Source organism: Pongo abelii, chromosome 4 (genome assembly GCF_028885655.2).
Source record: "Pongo abelii isolate AG06213 chromosome 4, NHGRI_mPonAbe1-v2.0_pri, whole genome shotgun sequence".
Taxonomy (NCBI): Eukaryota; Metazoa; Chordata; class Mammalia; order Primates; family Hominidae; genus Pongo; species Pongo abelii.
In genome coordinates, this window is record NC_071989.2 from 181,275,407 (window position 1) to 181,299,814 (window position 24,408).

Here is a 24,408-nt window from a genome sequence, read left to right on the forward strand (position 1 = left end):
GATCGCCTGAGGTCAGGAGATCGAGACCAGTCTGACTAACAGTGAAACCCTGTCTCTACTAAAAATACAAAAAAATTAGCTGGGCGTGGTGGCAGGCACCTGTAATCCCAGCTACTAGGGAGACTGAGGCAGGAGAATTGCTTGAACCCAGGAGGTGGAGGTTGCAGTAAGCCAGGATCACGCCATTGCACTACAGCCTGGGCAACAAGAGCAAAACTCCGTCTCAAAACAAAAACAAAAACACCCAAAACACTAGAACTGATTCCTCCTATCTAGCTGTGATTTTGTATCCTTTTACAAATCTCTCCCTATCTCCCCACTTCTCCCTACCCTTCCCAGCCTCTAGTTATCCTCTGTGCTACTTTTTACTTTATGAGATCAACTTTTTAAGCTTCCACACATAAGTGAGAACTTTATGTACTTGGCTTATTTCACTTAACATAATGTCCTCCAGTGGCATCTATGTTGCAGCGAATGACAGGATTTCCTTATTTTTGATGGCTGAATAGTATTCAATTGTGTACGCATACCACATTTTCTTTTCTTTTTTTTTTTTGGAGACAGAATTTCGTTCTTGTTGCCCAGGCTGGAGTGCAATGGTGCGATCTCGGCTCACTGCAGCCTCTGCCTCCTGGGTTCAAGCGATTCTCCTGCCTCAGCCTCCCCAGTAGCTGAGATTACAGGCATAGGTCACCACACCTGGCTAATTTTTGTATTTTTAGTACAGACGGGGTTTTACCATGTTGGTCAGACTGGTCTCGAACTCCTGACCTCAGGTGATCCACCTGCCTCGGCCTCCCAAAGAGCTGGGATTACAGGCATGAGCCACTGTGCCCGGCCCATACCACAATTTCTTTATCCATTCATCTGCTGATGGGTACTTAGGCTGATACCACACCTTGGCTGTTGTGACTAGAACTGCAATCAACATGGGATGTATTATCTCTTAGATATACTGATTTCCTTTCCTTTGGATAAATGCCTAGTGGTGGGATTGCTGGATCATATGGTAGTTCTCTTTGCAGTGTTTTGAGGAAGCTCTACATTGTTTTCCATGGTGGCTATATTAGTTTACGTTCCCACCAACTGGGTATAAGAGTTTCCTTTTCTCTACATCCTTGCCAGTATTTTAAACATGTGGTCTTATTTGTGGTTTCGAGTCATTGTCCCCTGTTCTGTATTGCCTGGTGAGGTGGAAATGCTTGGTCCACTGTCATTCAGAGACAGGTGAGGCCACAGTGGGGCCTTGCTGGAAAAGGCAGCCTTCCTTTTGTGAATCCAAGAGCTCTTCAATGCCAGCACATAGTAGATGCTCAATAAAAACAGGCTGAATTTGATGTTGATGAAGAGAGGTTGTGAGTGGCGAGGACAAGGGGCTATGCTCTGTACTTTTCAGTCATTTTTTCTGAGAACCTAAAACTTCTCTAAAAACTAAAGTTTATTACTTAAAAAAAAATTGGCTGAACCAATGAACGCAACTGAGCAAACGCTTTGGGAGGCAACTTCAGGCGATGTTTGCTAAGTAACTCTGAGGAATAATATTCACATTACTAATACTAAATAATAATTAGTAATCACAACTAACACGTGTATAACAGCTCACAGTGAACACGTCCTCTCACATACGATTTCATGTGACCTTCGCAGTAATTCTGTGAAATAAATGTTACATTCCCCTTGTCACAGATGAGGAAACTGAGGAGCAGAGAGGGCAGTGAACTTGCCTGAAGTCACACAGCTAAGTGATGTGTCCAGCCAGTCCATGCATCTTTGTCTAAATTCCATTCTTTTTGCCTAAGACCACTCTTTGAGGCAGCTTCAGAGTGTCACGTGAACATAAAAGTCAGCCTGAGATGAGGCAAGTTTAATATTTGTGCCCACGTCAACAGCATGCTCTCTTTTCGAAAGCAGAGCCATTAATCGGTCTCAGCTGTGGAGTATTTTAGAGATTTATAGGTTTTTGCCTAACACTATCTACTTTTTCCTTTCTCAATTTTATTGTTAAGACAATGAAACACCATTAAAGGGAATTTTTTTTTTTTTTTTAAAGAATGCACCAGTAATCTGTCCACCCTAACACGACTATTTCCAATCTCCGGGTTCCTTTGGAGTCCCTGCCTGAATGTACATGTCAGCCAATGAGTCCCTGCCACTGCTGTTTTTCAGTCCTCAGAGGGGTCTCTACTGCCTGGTCTTAAGAAGCTGCTCTCTCGCCCTTTGTCCTGACTTGGTTTTACCCAGATCAGCATGGCCCAAGGAACTGAAAGGCTTCCCTTTGTGTTATTTATTTGTTGGAGGTGGCAGATCTGGGTTTAAATACTGCATAGTCTAACCACAGACATGACTGCTGGGGACCCAACAGCCCTGGGGTTCAATCCTGATGCTTCCTCATGCCAGCTGTGTGTCCTTGGCCAGACACTTCATCCCCTGAGCCTATTTGACCGTCTGCAGGATGAGGGACGCAGCCTGCTCCGCAGCAGGGCTGGGTAAATGAGTGCTGTGTGGAAACTCTGGGGAGCACACCAGATGCTCAGCAAGAAATCCCTGCTCCTTACACTCTGCCCATATTGAATATGTTATTTTGAAAGTTATTTGGGGATAACTTTTAGTAGTCTGTAAGGCTGTGTGGTTTTTTTTTTAATCGTGTTAAATATACACAACATAAGATTTACCATTTCAACCACATTTGAGTGTACAGTTCAGTGGCATTAAGCACATTCACAATGTTGTGCAAACATCACCACCATCCATCTCCGGAACCTCTTCATCATCCAAAACTGAAACTGTGACTCCCCTCTCTCCCTCCCCCTGGGCTCTGGCAACCACTACTTTGCTTTCTGTCTCTATGAATCTGACTGTTGTAGCTACCTCCAAGAAGTGGATCACACAGTATTTGCCCTTTTGGGACTGGCATATTCCACTTAGCATAAGGTTCTCAAGCTCCATCCGTGTTATAGCATGTGGCAGAATTTCCTTCTTTTTTAAGGCTGAATAATATTCGATTGTGAGGCTGTGTTTTAAGGCTGGCAAAAAACCCCTCAGGACTGCCCGGGTGGCCCCGGGCTGCAGCAGGGCTGTCTGCTGGCACTTTCTGCCATGATGGAGGTGTTCTACATCTTGCTGTCCAATCCAGTGGCCACTAGCGTCCTGGTAGCTATTGAGCACGTGAAATGCTGCTCCTGCAACTCAGGAGCTCAATTTAAAAATTTTCTTTAATTGACTTGAATTTACATTTCAATACCCTCATGTGACGAGCGGCTGCCATCCTGGACAGTGCAGGGCTGGACTATCACAATATGTTCCTATTTAAACCACATCCAATTTTATTTCGTTTTCTTCATCACTGTGTCAATGTCAACAGCCATCTGTGAGTTTGCTAGTTGCAAAGACTAGGACTCAGGATAAGAAGCTGGGGCATTAGAGCCCTGCAAGCTTTCCTTGCCGAGCTGGTCTTGGTGTGTCCAGGTTTACCGGCCACCGATTGCGTCTATGCAGAGAACTGTTAACACTAGGCATCCAAAGGCCTTGATGTAGGTTCTCCAAGGGACCAGGCCCAGGCTGTCTGCAGCAGCAGGAGCAGAGGCATGCCCCTCAAAGCCTAACCAATGTCATCCTTGGTAACGAGAAAACCCACTACCCGTGCTCCCCGCCAGATAACAAAAGAAGTGGCGCTCAGGGCGAGGAGGACCGGACACTGAAGAGGAAGATGAGTCATCTGGGGAGGAGGAAGGGAGAAGCAGTCACATCAAGTTGCCACATCACAGGCTTCCAAGAAGAAAGAGAGAACACTCCATCAGCAGATTTCAAGACATCAGCTTGCGGTAGAGGGAATGCGAGACACGCTGTCCAAAGAATACTCCATGGAAGCTGGCCACCGCAAGTGGTTTGCGTTAGCAGCAGCCATCGAGGCTGAACTTGGGAGGGGTTTACCCCTCAATATCACAAAAGCCCCAAGTCCCAGAGGAGCCAGAGCAGGAAGTGGAGAAAGGCCTGGGTCCATCATGTGCAGCTGCAGGCTGGCAGAAAGCCACAAGGTCCTGGGGCAGGGCTTTCAGGGCCCTGAACAAAACGATGTCCCTGGGCCTAGTCTACCATCTGTGGTTTGTTGTCTTTGAGGATTCTGGCCCCTCCACGAGCTGGTCTAAATATCGATGTGTCTGGTGTCCTGATGGACATGCCGCACGGAGGCTGCCGCTGCACGGAGGCTGCCACCACCTCCGGTCTGTCCACTTCTCTCCATACTTACTGCTCCCCCTAAGTCCAGGCCTGTATTTTCTCAGTTCAACCCCCTTACTAGTGTTTGCCCTCTCTTCTGCCCCACTACCTCCTCACTGGTACATGGTAGGCACCTGTTAGATATCTGCAAAGAACAAATGGGTAAATGAATGAATGAATGAATGAATGAAAAAACAAATGAGAAAAAGTGGTTAACTGGTTTGGTCAGCCACTCTCTGGGAAAGGAAAAATTACATACCAGGTGGCAGCAACAGGGCCTGGACCTGAGTTTAGCTGCAACTGCCCAAGATAATCATGCCTCTTTCTATTTTAGAAATAAAGAATTGCTAACTGTGTGGAAAAAGGCAACTACGGTATTTTCCCAGCGACACACCTTCCATATGGTAATAGCTTTTAGTGGGAAGGGAAAACTATTCCATTTAAGCATGCACAACACGTTGGAGGCATACTCCAATTCCAGAAGATAATGTCTGGGAGAAAACGTGTGTCTGAGGATGGAGTAAAGGCAGTATTTGGATAAATATGGTTGGTGGAGTCTTGGGCCAGATGTTGGCTGGGATCTTGCTGGGAAGCCTTCTCGGCCAGGCAATGCCTGCCTGGGGAGTGAAAACTCTTCAGTTCTGCCATCCCCTAGACCTGTCCTCGGAAAAGCTGGAGGAAAACCCTCCCTTCCCTTTGGCCTCTGCAGTGGAGCATGGGGGCTTCTGGGCAGATAGTCTTAAAAAATACACTTGGGGCTGTTAAACTCCCAAGAGGGCCGAGGTGGAAGGACCAGTATCTTAGAAGGAGACAGGTCAAGGCTGGGCGCAGTGGCTCACGCCTGTAATCCCAGCACTTTGGGAGGCTGAGGTGGGTGGATTGCTTGAGGCCAGGAGTTCAATACTGGCCTGACCAACATGGCAAAACCCCATCTCTACTAAAAATACAAAAATTAGCCAGGCGTAGTAGTGCGTGCCTGTAATCCCAGCTACTCGGGAGGCTGAGGTGGGGGAATCGTTTGAACCCGGGAAGCAGAGGTGGCAGTGAGCCAAGATCGCACCACTGCACTCCAGAGCGAGACTCCATCTTAAAAAAAAAAAAAAGAAGAAGAAGGGGATAGGTCAGTCCTAGCTCAATGGAAATTGGAAACAAGTGGTTTTTGCTGCATGACTTGGGACAGTCTCTGGAGAGACAAAGGCACAGACGGAGATGCAGCCTCCACCTGTGATTTGATGCATCCAAGAACTGCTCGAGCCGCAAGCCCCTGTGCCTAGCAGCAATCCTCTGGCACAGCGTGCGGAGCAGGAGAGGAGCCAGAAAAGCTTCTCTGGATCCCTGCAGCATGAACTTCCCTGTAGGGAGTGTTCCTTCTTACAGATGAGGCTGGTATTTCTCCCGAGGGCTCCTTCATGGGCAGAGTGACTCAGCTGGCTCTGTGCCCCCCTGCCAATGTTGGAATTCTGGAAGATGCCCAGCTAAGACTCCTGCTCCATTGCACCTCTGCACCTTTGCACATGAGGTGTCCTCTGCGTGCAAGGCCCTCCCCCATTCGGTGGAGGGGCCACTCCTTATTCATTGTCAAGACCCTGCTCAGATGTCACCTCCTCCAGGAAGTGAGCCCTGTCTGAGCTCCCTGGCTAGGAGGGAGGCCCCTCTGTGAACAACTGGGTTTCTCTCTATCTGAAATAACATATGTCTATTCCCACTACACTGGAGGCTTATGGAAAGCAGTGATCCATCCGGGTCCCTTGTGGCAGCTCGAGGTCTAGGTTAGCAAATGTTTAACTGCACCTTCTGTGAGGGAAGCCCTGGCTCCAGTGATGACTATGACCCTTGGCCTGGGGGACACAATGAACCAGTGGGGAACTCAGAAGACAAAGGTTGCACAGTACAGTGCAGAGGGGCTCATGTTTCGGTCAGAACCGCCCTCTGTGGGATAGACTCTGCCTGTATCTTAGAGGGAGGAGCCAAATGGGCCTTAAAAAGGGGCAGCTGTAGGCAGGACTCTATGTGGGTAAATCTATCTTTGAACAGGCAGATTGAAAGGCAATCCCGGAGCCCAAGGAGGCAGGGAGGTTAGGAGTGCAAGTTTCAGATCCAGCCACACCTGGGCTTGAATCCCAGCCATGCTGCTTTCTGGGCATATGACTCTGCCCTTCTGAGCTTCAGTTTCCCCATCTGTGAAATGGATACAATACTGACCTCATGCCTGTGAGGACTGAATGAGATGGCATATAAGATGGGCATCTGGCACATTCCAGTTTGTGACTGCCGATATCGTTACTATGTGGCTCAACCCAGCCACGTTTCCGCTAGGCACTGCCCGCAGCTCTCTGGGCACTCCGGTCATCCCCAGTGCTCTGCCTGGATGCCAGCTTCCTCTGCTACACTCTGATGGACTCTCCAGGGTAGGCCCAAGCCAGGGCAGAAAGGGAGAATCAGAGAGGCTGGGTGACCATCCCAAGGCCGCACAGCTGGTAAGACAGAGGGAAGGACCTGACACCAGGTATTCTTATTTCAAGCCTAGGGCTCCATCCCATCTCCTGCACCCTCAGGTGAACGAGACGCGTGGTCAGATGTCAAGCAATAGCATCAGGCATCACTATCAGGCCTTTCTAAGGTAAGCAAGTCAGGAAACCAAGTTGGAAGGTGAATCTTCATAAAGGGGAACTTCCAGCCAGGCGCAGTGGCTCAGGCCTGTAATCCCAGCACTTTGGGAGGCCGAGGTGGGTGGGTGACTTGAGTCCAGGAGTTTGAGACCAGTCGGAGCAACAAAGCAAGACTCCGTCTCTACAAAAATTTTAAAAATTAGTCAGGCGTGGTGGCACACACCTGTAGGCTTAGCTACTCGGGAGGCTAAGGTGGGAGGATCACTTGAACCTAGGAGTTTGGGGCTGCAAGTGAGCTGTGATGGCGCCAGTGCACTCCAGCCTGAGTGACAAAGTGAGACCCTGTCTCTACTTTTTTTTTTTTTTGAGACAGAGTTTCGCTCTTGTTGCCTAAGCTGGAGTGCAATGCACGATCTCGGCTTACCGTAACCTCTGCCTCCTGGGTGCAAACGATTCTCCTGCCTCAGCCTCCTGAGTAGCTGGGATTACAGGTGCCCACAACCACGCCCAGCTAATTTTTGTATTTTTAGTAGAGACGGGGGTTTCACCATCTTGGCCAGGCTGGTATCGAACTCCTGACCTTGTGATCCGCCCACCTCGGCCTCCAAAAGTGCTGGGATTACAGGCGTGAGCCACTGCGCCCAGCCTCTTTTTTTTTTTTTTTTTTTTTTCCCAAAAAAGGACCTTTTTATAGAGACTGTGAGTCTCTCTCTTTTTTTTTCTTTTTTTTTTTGAGACAGGATCTTGCTCTGTTGCCTAGGCTAGAGTGCAGTGGCACAATCTCAGCTCACTGCAGCCTCGACCTGCTAGGCTCAAGGGATCCTCCCACCTCAGCCTCCTGAGTAGCCTGGGCTACAGGTGCACACCGTCACACCTGGCTAATTTCTAAATTTTTTGTAGAGATGGGATCTTGTTTTGTTGGCCAGGCTGGTCTTGAATTTCTGGGCTTAAGTGATCTGTCTGCCTCAGCCTCCCAAAGTGGTGGGATTACAGGTGTGAGCCGTCACACTCAGTGACTGTGAGTCTCTTTTCCCACAAAGGAGCCTGGGTCATGCTCCAACTCCTGAGTGGCCTCTCTGCAGACTGTTTTCTCGCCTGAATGTCCTGCCCCCGTTGGAGGGGGCATATTGTTTTCTATCACCTACAGGCTATTTCCATGATGTCCTCCAGGGAATCTACCACTGCTCTGTTAGTCTCCATGCACGGCAAGACACTGATTCTACTTTCAGTCCCCAGGCTGGTCCTGAATAGCCTGGTCATGTGACCCAAGATGAGCCAATGAGACTTTTGCTTTAACTGCCGGGGTGTTCTCTTTCCCTGAAGTCACTGGGCTATCTGTGGGATGCAGCCTGGAGCTGTGGCTGCCACCAGCTGGACACCACCTGGCCTGGACCCAAAGAAAGCTAAGAAGTGAAGAAAGTCAAGTCCTCATTGACAGTGTGGTGCCTAGATCCAGCCACACCTGAAGCCAATTTCCTTAGACTTCTCAGTTACACTCAGCTAATCAATGCTCTGTTTGAATAATCCATCTTGACTGGGCTTCTGTCATTTGTACCTAAAAGAGTTCTGATGAAAACAAGATCTCATGGCCAGCAAGTGGCAGAATTTGAATCAAAGCCCAGCCCTGTCTAATCCCAAAGCCCAGGATCTTCACCACTCTATTAACTGGCATCATCTCCTCCTCTAATCTTTATGCCAATTCCTAGCAGCACCCATGCCCATCAATAATCCTAAGAGCTGACATTTGCTTGGTGCTCGACAGCCTAGAAACTGCTCTGGCACTCACCATCCCTTTTACACTGAGATATACTTCTCATACCATAAAAGTCACCCTTTTAGAGTGTACAATGCAGTGGCTTCCAGTATATTCATAAGGTTATGCCTCCATAACCACTAAATCATTCTAGAACATCCTCATCACCCCTAAAAGGTACCCAGTACCCATTAGCAGTATCTTCCCGTTTTCCCCTAGCCTCTGGCAGCCACGAACCTGCTTTCTGTCTATGGATTTGCCTCTTTTGGACACAGATGATAAGTTTTAACTCACGAGAACCTTGTGAAGCAGCCACTACAAAGAGGAGCCCCAGAAAAGCAGAGCGGCTAAAAGTGTGGATACTGGGGTCGCCTACCCATCTTCCAATCTGAGCTCTGAGGCTCACTAGCTGTGTGACTTCGGGCGAACCACTTAAGCTCTCTGAGCCTGGGTTTCTTCATTTGTGTAATTGGATAAGCTTGTCTGGAGGACTGAATGAGTCACTACATCTAGATGTTTAGCAGGATGGGGCCCACATTCAGTGCTCCAGAAATGCCAGCTGTTTCTATTGTTTTCACCCCATGTCACCAATGAGGTCTCTCAGGCACAGAGGGGTTAAGGGGTGTGCCCAAGGCCACACAGCTGGAAGGTGGCTGGGCCCCAGGTCTCCTGACTGAGTCCTCTGCTTTTTCCATTACGCCACACTGGCCTTGCTGCTCCTCCACCAAGGCTCGGCTCTCCCCACACTGTTTGGGCCAAGTTACTTCTGAAAAAACCAAGGCTGCTTGCCAGACAGGAGGGAGGGGAGAGTGGAATCATGAAATCATCTAACTCCAGGGTGTTGCAGGCCCATAAGGGCTGGTGCGATCCTGCCCTAACCTCTTCCAGCTTTCCCGGCTGGGGTGTGTGTGGCGGAGGAGGAGGCCGGTTCCACGATGCTTCCAGGATAAGCAGGACCCTTTGGAATTCCATGACTTTCCCACTCCAACCGCCCATCTGGGACTCTGAGCCTGGATGAAGTCCTGCCTTAGACAACTTTGTTATAGGAGGGAAGCCTGACACGGCAACCCCCCAGTTATTACCGATTATGCTGAGCATGGAGGAAAACCTGACTTTTAAGTTCTGGTAGAAATAAGAAAGTTGAGTCGGAACGGGAGAGTGGAAGGAGCATTGGCCTTGGGCCAGGAAGACCCATGATCAAACCCTGGCTCAAGCATTCCCAAAGGGTATCAGCTTGGGCAAGTCACACCTGTGCAGAGGGACAGCTGACAGCTAACGCGCTTACTGAGCCAGGTGCGTCTGCTTAACTGGCACAATAAAGGCACGAGGAAGGCACTTTCATTCCTACTATGCAGATGAGGAGGCTGAGGCTCAGAAACATACAGTGGTGACCCCAAGCTGAGCCCTGAACAGGCAAAGCTGAGATTTGCACCCAGGTCTGTCTGACTGAAAGCCAATGTTTAAGCCTTAGGCTGCGCTGGAATAGGGAACCAGAGAGCCCAGTCCACCTTGCACAGGGCCCGGCCGCGTGCCCCTCCACATGTCAGCAATGAACAACATTTGCATAAGCACTTCCAGGGCCCCCTTCCCACTCCGCTTCTCATCAAATCTCTTCCAGATGACTCTACGTCCCCACCTCCCCGGCAACAGCTGACAGGCTCAGCAGTGAACTATGATCCAGGGCCCTTAGGACAATCAGATTCTCCCTTCTGGAGACTGGAATCCGCATCCGGAAACTCTAGTGCTTTGACAACAGGGAAGCACACTGCAGCTCCGGGTGGAAGGTGCTCACTGGGGGTTGCTCTTGGGGGATGCGGGCCAGTGGGCAACTGCAGAAAGTGGTCCAGAACAGGCTCCATGGGAGATCCTGAGGCCACAAGGACAGATGGCCCGGGAGCTGCCAGCCGGTTCCTGGCCCCCGCAAGGCTGGCTGCATTTTTCTGCTCTGGGTTTCAGGGAACAATATATCCAACCCCACCCCTCTCTTCATGCCTAAGCTAGCTGAGTGGGCTTTGCTCGGTGGATGTAAATAATTCCTAGGATAACAATCAGGTGTTATTGTTCCGTACCTCCTCTTCTGCTCCTTGGAGGTGTCAGGCAGGCAAGAGGCCTCTGAAAGCAAAATACAGGTAGCCCTCCCTATCTAGACCCTCACTGCACAAAAAGTCAGTCTAGCAACTTGCAAACATGTTTATACCTAACACTCACTCTTTGAAGACCTACTATACTGAATCTGCATAAATCACCACAGATCTGGGTAAAGAATATGGATGGTCCTCCATTTGTATCTCATTTATTCTCAGCCAGGACTGTGCCTTCTGCCCACGGCATCACCACTGTGATCCTCCCTTCCTCTTCCCCAGGGTTTAGATCTTTCTTCCCCTGCCCCAGTGTTCGCTCCGGTCAAGTTCACTTCAGATGCTATCTTAGCATCTTTAACTTATAGCTGCTTTGTTTATTTACATTCTGTTTGCTGCAGAGCAGAAGCAAAAATATAATTTGTTTATGATACTGTTTGATATTATTACATACTGAACACAAAACATCACTAATGAATTCATTACATTTTAAATAATTAGGTAACTGGTGTCTCACTTGCTTTATATTATGCAATGACTCTTGGCAGTTTGTTACGTAGGCGTTTCGGGAAACCAGTTAGGAACACATTATTTCCCCTCCCCCTACAAAATAATGAAACACAAGCTCTGAAAATTCTCTATTCGGCACTGTCAGGAGCAGATTAGGTCAGAATAATGAAGGATGCCAACCTTCTGAGAGAAACTGTGTGGCAAAAAGACAGGATGATGTACAAAGGACAGTGGCAGTCTTCTGATGGCCAGGAAATGTTGACTTTACCTTTGATCGTGGCAGTTTGTGAAACTACCTCTCTCCAGGTGTCATTCTCCACCCTTATTGACTTCTGGGGGGGAGCAGGGACTCCAGCAAGCCCATTGGCTGCTACATTTCTCACTCATATCGATTGGCGTCGAGTTGAGCCTATGACACACAATAATGTGTTTGCTGGGATTTCTGACAAGTGACTTTTACCCTTTCCTGCTGGGTGTGAGCCCAGAGCTGTTGTATCATTGTGCAATCATGTGGGATCCGAGGATAAAGGCAGCACCATGGAAGGAGGGACTGGAATGAGAGGAAGAAGCCAGATCAGGTGACACCAGAAAAACCCTGGATTAAGATGTGCCTGAAGCCTGGGTGATATATTCTCCTAGGACGTTCAGTTACACCCGCAAAAAAACCTCCTGTTTACTTCAGCCAGCTTGAATTGGGTTTCTGTCACTTGCAACAGAAGCATTCTGACTGAAAAGAAGGCTGTCATGTCAGGATGGAGACTTGTGTTGGCCTGAGAGGTGACATAGCCCCTTACCAGGAGGCTGGGAGAAGACACATGTTCAGAAAGCCGGGCAAGTTCCCAGTGTCTCCCGAGGGTTTTCTAAATAACTCTGTTACATCCTACGAGGAGGAACCATGACTACCTCTCACACTTGCTGTTACTCGCTATTAGTGACATCAAGAAGAACCTACTGACCCACTGGTTGGACTTGTTTTACCCTAATGGGGATGAGCTTATACTGAGCTGTTCACATTCTGCCTGGCTCCCTATAAGACTGGTAGCATACATGGTGTTCGTTCATTCATTCATTCATTCACCAAACACTGACTGGACATATACTGTGTGTTAGGCCTTGAATAAACTATTAAGGACAGAGAGGAAGAGAAAGATGTGGTTCTGGCCCATGATAGTCACAGTCTAGGCGGGGAGACAGACAAGCAGACAGCTTTAATACAGAGACACACACACAGCTGTAGGGACACAGAATGGGTGGCCCTTGCTGGCCAGGGAACAAAGGCAAGGCTTCCCAGGGGGTGAGAGTCCTGAAGGGCAGAAGGGGTTACTGGAACCATGAGTGAGCCCGGAAGGCACAGGAGTGTGTGGGGAGGGCAAAGGCCTGTGGAGAGAAGCCAAGGTGAGGCAGGAGATGCAGGTCTGTCTTCAGAGCTGAATGGCCCCAAAAGTCTAGACACACTCAACAAACCCAGCTCACCAGCAAACACGATTATCGTTTAAAACTTAAGTTCAAACACTGCATGCCAAAGCCATTTGGAAATGATTTCCAGATCACCCTCCATTCTGGAGCAGTCAACATGTACCCTTTCTCTTACGGAGAAAATATGAAATATCAAAGCATAAAGCAAAAAAGCACATTATTTGTGTCTCAAAAGTAATGGATGTCATTTTTTTTTTTTTTTTTTTTTTTTTGAGAGGGAGTTTTGCTCTTGTTGCCCAGGCTGGAGTGCAATGGCACAATCTTGGCTCACTGCAACCTCTGCCTCCCGGGTTCAAGCAATTCTCCTGCCTCAGCCTTCCAACTAGCTGGGATTACAGGCACCCGTCCCCACACACGGCTAATGTTTGTATTTTTAGTAGAGATGGGGTTTCACCATGTTGGCCAGGCTGGTCTCAAACTTCTAACCTCAAGTGATCCGCCCACCTTAGCCTCCCAAAGTGCTGGGATTACAGGTGTGAGCCACCGTGCCCAGCCGTGGATGTCATTTTTAAGTCTGGGAAATTAAAAAAATTCTGGACTCTAAAGTTGTAGTGAATGTAAGTCCAATTAAACTCTTTCCCATCCTGCCGCTCACCAGAGACCTCAAATCCTTACCTGGAGGTCAAAAAACTTGCTGTAGCGCCGGTAAATGGCCTCAGTGGAGCCACTGGACCACGTGACCCGGATGATGTAGACCTGCGGGAGCAACAGAGGAGATGGGTGTTAACACGAGAAGGTGGCCTCCCAATCTCTGGGACCCAGGGGGAACACAAGACTCAGAGTCAGAAAGATGTGGGTTTCAGCCTTAGCTCTGCCAATGACTGGCTGGACAAGTTGCTTGCTGTAAGCCTCAACTCCCTCCTCAATAAAATGAGTATAATAACCCCCAACAGAGTTGTGCAAAGGATGAATGACATCAAGTATGGGGATGCATTGGCACTGCATCAGCTCAGGAGAAGCTGCTATATTCAGCACTGCCAGGATTCCTCGCTACCCGCTCAGTTCAGTGAGAGACAGGCTGGCCATCTTGCCAGTCATTCCTAAAACCTTGACTTTCATCAGGAGAAGTCACGAAGACGTGCAGCTCTTGGCCATCTTATATTTTCCATAGGCCAGCCCATCATGCTGTCTCCACCGACGAGGACCTGGGCCAAGTTATTTTTTCCCCGAGTCCCAGTTTCTCCTGTGAATGGGGCTAACAGCACCTGCTTCCTCTGTCTCCTCTGCCTCCCAGGATAGATGTGAGGTGCTGATGAAATTAAGGATGAAGGACCATTTTATAAACCACTGGGCTGTGCTTCCAACCTGTGTCACACGTCACGGCACACACAGAAAACAATACATTGATAACAAACCCGGGCAAACTGAGGTGACTATCAGAGGTCAGAGGTGCCTGGCTGGGGCCTTTGGTGGCCCCGGACACACCAGGTAGACACCTAAGGGTTAAGGGATCAGCATACCTGTGACCCATTCCTGGACTGCATAAACTATCTGTTGCTATAGGGTAGTTGTGACAATTAAAATATATGCACACGTGAAAGCTGTTTGGAAACAGAGAAATGTCATAGAAACATAAGGCGCTCAGTGCTGTTAGAGGCCCTGGGGTTTCACAGGCAGTGTCCCTGTCCTCCATGAGGTGAGGGTTAGAAGGAGAGACAACGCATACATAAGTGAAGATGACTGACTCCTGGAATCCTCCTTCCCTACCTTCAGCTCACCCCCTTGGATACGGGGGGGGGGGTGATTGGTTGAAGGGAGAACATGTGACTTGAGCTGGGCCAATCAGAGCCAGTAGGAGTCCGCCCTGGGACTTTTTTTTTTTGGAGACGGAGTCTAGCTCTGTCGCCCAGGCTGGAGTGCAGTGGCACGATCTCGGCTCACTTCCTCGCAGGTTCAAGAGATTCTCGTGCTTTAGCCTCCTGAGTAGCTAGGATTACAGGCGAGCGCCACCGTGCCTGGCTAATTTTTGTATTTTTAGTAGAGACGGGGTTTCATCATGTTGCTCAGGCTGGTCTCGAACTCCTGACCTCAAATGATCTGCCTGCGTCGGCCTCCCAAAGTATTGGGATTACATGCCTGAGCCACCGCGCCCGGCCTGCCCTGGGACTTTTGCTCCAACTCTGGAGAAAGCCAAGCTCTTCTCCTGAAGTTGACAGGCTGTCAGGATGTGGAGCTGCTGGGGGCTACCTATCCTCACCGGGGGTGCAGGGGAGCCTGCCTGAGAAAGGAGCCACCATCCCGATGACACAGTCTAAGCTTACATCCAGCTCTGCCTGAAGCTAAATTTATTCCTGGACTGTCCAGTTTCCTGGGCCAATAATTACGTCTTGGGCCACATCCACTCTCTTGAATAACTTTTGCAGCCAGTTTAAGTTGGGTTTCTGACCCACGTAATCCAGTCCAGGTTGATACCGGAAGGGGGCAGGAGAGAGATCTCTGAAGCCTGGAACCACCACAGTGTAACTGATGGTCATGTAGGACTTAGACAGCAGGAGAAGAAGGCAGTGGCTGCGGGTAGAGGGGAATGAGGGTAGAACAAAGACCATCAGGGTGAAGCCACACTGTGCCTGGCAGCGGTTTCCACAGTGGTTTTAGCCAGTCTCTTTTCAGATGAATTCTTAGGAGAACATTCACATTCCAAACAGAAACAGATAGAACAACTTTAGGGGCTGAGGCCAGACACCAGTGTGAATATCATGGACTTATAGGAGAAGGTTCTTCGGTGAGAAGAGATGAAAAATGTTAAGATAAATCAGGACAAGGTTGGAGGTGACCTTGAACGCCACGTTAAGGAGTTCACCTGGCACGGCCTCATCAAACCCAACACAGATTATATTTCAAAACATGGCAGAAATGGGGGAGCTTGGGCTCTAGAGTCAAGAAGCTCTGGACTCACACAATTTCCTAACTCCTGGAGCCTCAGCTTTCTTATCTGGTAAAATGGGGTCATCAAGCATACTGAGTTGTGATTAGCACAAGAGGAAAAAGCTCTGAGCACCTTGCCAGGAACAGAGAAAAAGTTCATGAAACCTCAGCACCTTGCTCTCAGACCGCCCAATGCCTACCCCATCCCTGCTCATAAAAACAGGCTCCTTTGACACCAAGGATTTGGGCATCCAGCCCACCCTTCTTCTTTGTTTGCGCTCCCCGTTCCTAGGTAACTCACGGAGCCAGGGAAGGGGCCAAGGCATCCTTCAGGAGGTAAAAGTCAGTCAACATCTCAGAAAGGCGACTTTGTGATGTGAAAAAACACTGAACAGTCCTGGTGTTTTACTTAACAAGAAGACTTCAAATCTGTTTCTTAGCTTTCCACCCTGCTTCACCAAGACTGCAGCATGGAGATTTTGAATGGTTTCCATTCATTCACTCATTCACTCTTCAACATCTATTAAGCACCGACTGCATGCCAGGCCCTCTGCTAGGGGTTGAGATACTATGGGGAGCAAGGCAGACCCAGACCCTGCCCTTGTTAAGTGGAGAGATGGGCAATAAACCAGCAAACCTGCCAACATGCTGGGCAGGACCCCGAAGTCTGCATGAGGATGGTAGGTGGGGGGGGGCTGGCTACTTAGATAAGGGGGCCTTGGAAGGGAAGCCTATCTGAGCAGGCAACCTTTGAACTGAGATCTGAAGGGTGAGGAGCTGGCTGAGAGCTGAGGAAAGGGTGTACAGGGAAAAAGAAAAGTGGGAACGAAGATGTGGCAGCAGGAAAATGCTTGTCTATGTGAGGAACAGGAGAGTATGACAGCCGACAGCGCTGCGGGAGGAAGGGGCTGAGCTGGGGAGGAGGCAGCAGCTGATGAGGAGGGGCTTGCAGGCCACAGAGAAGCGTCTGGATTTCATTCTATTGAAGAGCTTGAAGGGGTGGGGGAGGCGTGCGACAGGATCCAGGGTACGTGTTTAAAAATATCCATATGTATCTCTCCAGCTGCTGTGTGGAAATGGCTTGAAGAGGGGCAGGGACACCAGTAAGGCACCTTTTGCACCACTTACAGGAAGTTAGAGCTGGAGCAGACCAAAGAATGCAGCTCATTGAAGGGCTGCACCTGCCAGATGGGTAAACTGAGGGCCAGAAAGGGAAAATACTGTACCAAAGGTCCCCGCCACTGGGGATGCTTAAGCTAGGTTTGAATGACTGTCAAGGACACTGCCAACGGGGATTAAAAAACAAGGAAAAATTGTCAAAGAATGGATTTTTTTCTTCAAACCAACAAAAAGCACACTCCCATAAATGGAAAATAAAAATTCTGCTTACACAATTCATCACTGATCTCCTGTTTACAATTTTTAAAGTTCTGAACATACAGTACAAGGACTCTGCAGCAAGCCTAATTGGTTTATTGGAATCAACCCCTGAACACAACGTGATGTCTGCATTTTTAGGCAGAGATCTAATTTTTTAACGAGAGCTGCCCTAGCGTAGGGCTTTGTCCCCATCCTGGGTTTGGGGGCTGGTGAGAGAGCACGCACCCTGGGTCACAGAGCCAGCTCTGCTGCTAGAGAAACTCACAAGGCACTCACCTCTGGCCACTCACGCTTCTCTCTAAAACGAGGACAATAATCTCCCTTGAGGGGTAAGCCACAATAGCTAATGGAGATGGGGCCAACAGCTGGCACGCACGAGGAGTGCAACATTGAGCTTCCCTCACAGTGGTCATCCCATGTTCGTGCTTGTCTAGTACCTTCCCCTCCTTTTGGTAACAGAATCCTGATTTCCCACGGGGAATCCCTCCTCTGGTCTTCATGACGGGAGTGGGCATGTCTCCCTCCCAGGCCCAGCCAACCACAGCCCTGCTGATGAATGATGACTCAGGGATGGGCACAGGGTGGATGAGACCCAATTCCAGGACTTTCGATGGCACTCTCAGGGAACAGACCATTTTGCCCGCTCAGTGGCTGCTGGGAGAACCTACACCAGGAATTTCCCATGGAAAGCGCCTGTCACACAGAAGAAAGCAGAGCCAGAGGGAGAGAGGAGGGCTCAGACCCCGTGGCAACATTTGAACCCCTGGATCCAGCCTGAATCCGGGACATTTCCCAGATGCAAGCCAAAATAGTCCTTTTCTTGTTCACACCAGTTTGATTTGGTGTCTGTTACTTGCAACCAGTGCAATCCTAACACACTAGACCTTTACTTTTTTACATCCCCAACCCAGGTAATACTTAGTGGCTTGGTGCTAAGGAATTAAAGACTTCCTCATAGTAGTATTCACAAGAGGCCAAAGACGGAAGCAACCCAAGTGTCCATTGATGGATGCGTGCATAAAGAAAATGTGGTTTATACATAAAATGCGACATTATTCAGCTCTAAAAAGAGAAAATTCTGACACATGCTACCCTATGAATGAACCTTGAGGATATTAGGCTATGTGAAATAAGCCGGTCACAATAGAACAAATACTGTATGATTACAGGAGGTACCTGGAGTAGTCAAATTCATAGACAGAGAAAGGAGAATGGTGGCTGCCAGAATGGGTAGAATGGGGAGTGGTTATTTTTCATTTTTTTGAGATGAGGTCTCGCTCTGTCACCCAGGGTGGAGTACGGTGGTGTGATCATAGCTCACTGCAACCTCAAATTCCTGGACTCAAGCAATCCTCCCACCTCAGCCTCCCAAGTAGCTGGGACTACAGGCATGTGCCATTATGCCTGGTTAATTTTATTATTATTATTTTTTTGTAGAGACAGGGTCTCGCTTTGTTGCCTAGGCTGGTATCGAACTCCTGGCTCAAGTGACCTTCCCGCCTCAGTACCTCAAAGTACTGGGATTACAGCCGTGAGCCACCGTGCCTGGCTGGGAGTTGTTGTTTAATGGGTGCAGAGTTTCAGTCTAGGGAGATGAAAAAAGTTCTGGCGATGGATGGTGGTGATGGTTGCTAGGAAATGGCTGAAATGTTAAGTTTTATGTTGTGTGTGTTACCATGATTTTTTTTTTTTTTTGAGATGGAGTCTTGCTCTGTCATCCAGGCTGGAGTGCAGTGGGGTGATCTCAGCTCACCGCAACCTCCACCTCCCGGGTTCAAGCAATTCTCCGCCTCAGCCTCCCGAGTAGCTGGGATTACAGGCACCTGCCACCATGCCCGGCTAATTTTTTGTATTTTTAGTAGAGATGGGGTTTCACTATGTTCGCCAGGCTGGTCTTGAACTCCTGACCTCGTGATCCACCCACCTCGGCCTCCCAAAGTGCTGGGATTACAGGCGTGAGCCACGTACCCGGCCAAAGAAACAATTTTTTAAAGCAGATTTCCTGCAGAGATTTACATACTCCACGTCACGTGCCCTGGAAATGACACTAAAACTTTCCCCACGGCACAGCTTTCAAAACAGGAGCTGCACATCTGAGAAACAACTTCTATGCAGAATACATTTCTTGAAGTCTTGGTTGTAAGGAAACAACCAACCAGATGACAAGATGGACAAAAGACTTAAAGAGACACTTCATCCAAGAGGACATATGGAGGGCAACGAAGCACATGAAATATGGTCACTGCCACTAGCGAGGCAAAGTGAAACCAGGAGGAGATGCCACTATTCATCTATCGGAATGGCTACAATTAAAAAATAGCGACAATAATAAGTGCTGATGAAAATGCATGGCAACTGGAACCCTCATGCATTGCTGGTGGAGAAGCAAAATGCCACAGCCACTCTGGGAAGATCCTCAGTGGGTGCCGAACCACCGGGTGAAAGGCTGTTGAACAGGACACTCACACGGTGTCAAAGTATAACCCCATGATTACTTTCCCAGCCAGGGGAAAAATGTGTAACTCTACAACTGTAACCAGGTGACCAAACCTAGCCTCATGGATAGAGAGACAACCCAGTTACTGTGTGGCCCTTGAGGTGATGCAATGTGAAGTATACACAATCTGCTGTTGGTATTGCTGCCAACAATGTTCAACTTGAGCTCAAGCTCTTGACCTAGGTTCCAATTTACAAGAAATATAGGAGGCAGAGGAACAAGATAAATGACATCATAAGAAAGCAGACAGATCTGGAATGGGCAATGTTCTACAAGTCAACTATCAGGGCACAGCTCAGATGCTACTGCCTCCAGAAAGCCCTCTGTGACTGCTCCCTGCCCACCAGTATGAGGTTGGATGCCCCTGCTATAGGTCTCCTTAGCACCCACTTCCCCATCACAAAGCCAATGAACTCTTTACTGAAATTGCTCAAGTGTCTGATTTCCTGCTGGGTTCTAAGTTTCACACGAGCAAGGGCCTGGCCTGTCTTTTAATGGACTGCTGTATGCCCAGCACTGGGCAGGGTGGAAAAATCTATGCTTTGTGAATAAATGGGGAAGAAAATGAGATGCCAGGAGGCCAAGCCCTCACAGAGAGGAGCGCCTCTCCTCGGCAGGCCTTTGGTCTGTAGAAAGGGACCCTGGCCATGTTGCTGAGGTGGTCCTGCCCCCTTGCTTTTCCTCTCTGTCCCCTGTGCTGCTTCACCACAATCTGCAAACACCCCCGCCCCTCGGGAGCAACATGTTTTGGGGAGCAGCTGGGACTCCTTCCCTTTGCTCAAGGAACAAGGAAGCACAGAAACCACAACTGGGGTTAGAGAGTCACGGAGGTTTCCTTCTGTTCCCAGACAGGATTTGAGCCGGAATCATCCACCCTTTAAATCTCTTCTTACACAATCTCAGCAGCAGGGCCTGTGTGATCTAACCAAGTCCAGACTCTCCAACCTGATTGCAAACCCAGTTTCACCAGGAACAGAAGTCCTGGGTTTCCTCACTTCCTCTAAGTCAGCGAGAACCCGAACTGGTGGTGAAGGGAGGGTTGGAGGCATTGGGGTGGGGTGTGCTGAGCCAGGATCCTTTTGCAGAGGTGGGTAGATGGCTGAACTTGGTCTCTTCCAAATCCCCGAGCCAGCAGGCCAGGCTAACACTTCCCATGTTTTCCTAGCAAGGGACACAGTCTCAGAAGTACAGTGCCTACAGTTGCACAGCTATGACATGCAGAGCAGGGACTCTAACCTAGGTCACCTTTAATCCTGCCATGCCGTGCCCCAGCTTGGCTGCAGCTGGAGCGTGGGCCAGCAGGGAGATGTCTGCTCACCCTCCTAACTGTCAGAGTGACCAGCACATCATCCTACTGTTCTGCGAGGCTGTGGAGTTCTAGGGTCACAATGGCCTGGATTTATATCCTGCTTCCTTCTCAACTAGCTTTGTGCTCTTGGGAAAGTGGCTTAACCCCCATGACTCAGTTTCCTCATTTGTAAAAAATGAGGTCTGCAATATTACTAACTGCAAAGTTGGGGCGAGGATGAAATGAGAACATGCATGTAGATTCTTTCGCTCGGTGCCTGGATATGGTAAATGTTACACAAAAAGAAACTGTCAGCAGCAGCATCACTGTGAGCAGAGAGTCACAAAGGTGAGGGAACCCTTGTCCCTGCTCCTTCTCCCTACAAATGAACTTCCCACAGCCTGTCCCACCTCTCTCCATCCCACACCCATCTCCCTGGGCTCTGCCCTCTCCACCTGTCCTTTCTGTTCTCTGGGTCCCACAGGGCTGCAGGCGGATGGCTCCCATAGTCCTGGGAACACAGGCCCACCGTGCCTGAGCCTGGGGCACAGTTTCCCAGCTGCCAGAGGGTCAGGGCTCTGTCCCTCCCCATGGGTGCCTGTGGGGAAGGCCCTGACACCCCCACCCACCCTGGGCCTCAGTCTGAATGGAAGGGAGCCATTATCTGACCCAAATGCCAACTGCCACACACTTGAGAGCCTGACTGGCGCCCGGGCTTCATCCTTCCTGGCTTTCATACTCCACGTATGGTTGAGAACTGTCCCAGGTCAGCCCGACCTTTCCAGGAGCTGACATTGGGAGCAAGAGTGACACTGCTCATGGATGGTGTTAGGCGTTTTGTGGCCTGGGCCAGAATAACCCTCTTCCTCTGAGGACCAACCTGTGCCAGGGCCTCCAAAAGCCACTTTTCTTAAGCTTGACCACTTTGAAAAGGCAGGAAAGAAAACCAAACCCCCTGGCCAACGCCCCACTTGAGAAGTAACCACCTGTTCTTTTTTTTTTTTTTTTGAGATGGAGTCTCGTTCTGTCACTCAGGCTGGAGTGCAGTGGTGCGATCTTGGCTCAACGCAACCTCCACATCCCGGGTTCAAGCGATTCTCGTTCTTCAGCCTCCCAAGTAGCTGGGATTACAGGCGCCCACCACCACTCCTGGCTAATTTTTGTATTTTTAATAGAGACGGGGTTTCACCATGTTCCCAAGGCTGGTCTCGAACTTCTGGTCTCAGGTGACCCACCCGCCTCGGCCTCCCAAAGTGCTGGGATTACAGGCGTGAGCCACCGCGCCCAGGCTGTAACCACCTGTTCTGCCTAACCCCCATGGTCACAGCTGACTGGCCCATGGACACAGTCACAGATTCAAGCCTGGCCAATCAGGTTCTTTCTTTCTCAGAAATCTGGAATCAGCTCTGAGCATGCCAGCTCCATCCAGAAGAGCTGCAACCCGGAGCCGTGCTCCAAACACTAGGTCTGCAGAGAGGATAAGTGAAGGAGAGGTGTTGGGGGAAGAGCGACGGGGAGAGCCTGGCTTGGCTTCGGGCAGTACTCCAGTTCCTGCTTCCCAGGCCTGCCCGCCCACCGGAGGCTACTATGACGCACAACAGGGGCCTGGGCCTTTCAGCTAATTCTCCTTTTGGCATGATGAGGGTTTTTGTGCAACTAAAACAATTCCATGAATTACAGGGGAAAAGTTCAGGCATTATCTTAGGTAAAAAGAACAAGCTAAAACAATGTAATCTCAATCTCAAAAAAGTTCTGTAATGATATCAACTGTATATAAATGTGTGTGGGTGTTTGTATACACAGACACCCATTGCACACACACACACAGGTGATGCTCATTGTTTGCGGTAGTTACGTTCTGTAAAGTCACTGAGAACACTGATTTAGCAAATACTCTAGGAGAAATACACGGTTAGGGTCTTTTGAGCCTATGTTTTGGTTTTGTGAAGTGATCAATACATAACTTTGTTGCATGTGTGTTTCTCTTTAAAGATACCTTATTTAGGCTGGGCGCAGTGGCTCGTAATCCTAGATTACGCCTGTAGTCCTAAAAGTTTGGGAGGCCGAGGCGAGCGGATCACCTGAGGTCAGGGGTTTGAGACCAGCCTGGCCAACATGGTGAAACTCCATCTCTACTAAAAATACAAAAATCACCCAGGCGGGTGGGCGCCTGTAATCCCAGCTACTGGAGAGGCTGAGGCAGGAGAATCGCTTGAACCTGGGAGGTGGAGGTTGCAGTGAGCCGAGATTGTGCTACTGCACTCCAGCCTGGACAACAGAGTGAGACTCCGTCTCAAACAAACAAACAAAGAAATAAACAACCTTATTTAATATGCATGGTTAATTCATCAACGCTGAACTCACAGTCAACAGCACTGCAACTTGTGCCTGAATGAAGCTTCTCCATAGGCACATCACAGCCATCTTGCGTTTAGGCTCACCAGACAGCATGTTAGCACAGCATTTGTGGGCCATACTAAACAGCAAAATCAACAAAAAGCACAAAAACGTACAAATGCAGCACTCATAGACTAGAACAAGGATTCTTGTTTAGAGTATGGGAGCTGAAATGAGGGGGGAGTGTTGCTCATTCAACCTCAGCTGGGAACGTGCATGTTGGGTGACTCAAATTTTTCACCGCTCTGCACGTGCCCATGTCCGAAAATGCCCACAAAAGTGCTTCCAGTATTGCTTTTGAGTTACAAATAAATTTTAGCAAGGAGGCAAATTCGCAAACACGAAATCTATGAATAATGAGGATTGACTGGCTGGGTGCGGTCCGCCTGTAATCCCAGCATTTTGGGAGGCTGAGGCAGGTGGATCACCTGAGGTTAGGAGTTCAAGACCAGCCTGGCTGGTGAACCCCTGTTTCTACTAATAATACAAAAATTAGCCAGGCATGGTGGTGCATGCCTGTAATTCCAGCTACTCGGGAGGCTGCGGGAGAAGAATCACTTGAATCTGGGAGGCGGAGATTGCAGTGAGCTGAGGTCATGCTTTGCACTCCAGCCTGGTCAACAAGAGCGAAAATCTGTCTCAAAAAAAAAAAAAAGGGGGAGCGGGGGAGGAATTGACTGTACCATATCTAAATGTATGTGCGTTTGTGTGTCTGTACACACACACACACACACACACACACACACACACACACAGTGACGCACCGCCTAACATTTTCCAATGACGGACCACATATACAACAGTGGTTCCGTAAGATTATAACATAGTATTTTTACAAAACCTTTTCTATGTAACACAATGGCAAGTATTTGTATATTCTACTCAAATACTCACCACTGTGTTACAATTGCCTACAGTATTCAGTACAGTAACACAGTGTACAGGTTTGTAGCCCAGGAGCCGTGAGCTATACCACAGAGCCTAGGTGTGCAGTAGACTATACCATCTAGGTTTGTATAAGTACGCACTATGATATTCATGTGATGAAACTGCCCAGCAACACATTTCTCAGAACTATCCCTGTCGTTAAATGACACATGACCATGCATATATATGTCAGTGGCTCGCTTTGGGGTGGTATGAATATGGGGGACTTTAAAAATTCTGTTCTTGATGCTTGTATATTCCAGATTTTTTACACTTTATTTTCTTTTACAATCAGAAAAAAAGATGTCACTTTCTAGGAGCACTGAAAGAAACCTGTCTGTGGGGCACTTTCTTGTCTTGAACCCCAGGCCAGCATCTTCTCCATTACCCTGGCTCAGTCCTAGGGCCACCAA

At 48.9% G+C, this 24,408-nt stretch overlaps 1 protein-coding gene across 3 annotated transcripts in view; it reads right to left on the reverse strand.

Moving 5' to 3' along the window:
* Positions 1 to 24,408, reverse strand: part of SH3PXD2B (SH3 and PX domains 2B) — a 129,539-nt gene that overhangs the window by 84,032 nt on the left and 21,099 nt on the right. For all 3 annotated transcript variants that reach the window (XM_054556237.2, XM_002816199.6, XM_063724397.1), the window contains exon 2: positions 13,257 to 13,337. In XM_054556237.2, coding sequence (XP_054412212.1) covers positions 13,257 to 13,337 — 81 coding nt within the window. The remainder of the gene's footprint in view (positions 1 to 13,256; positions 13,338 to 24,408) is intronic.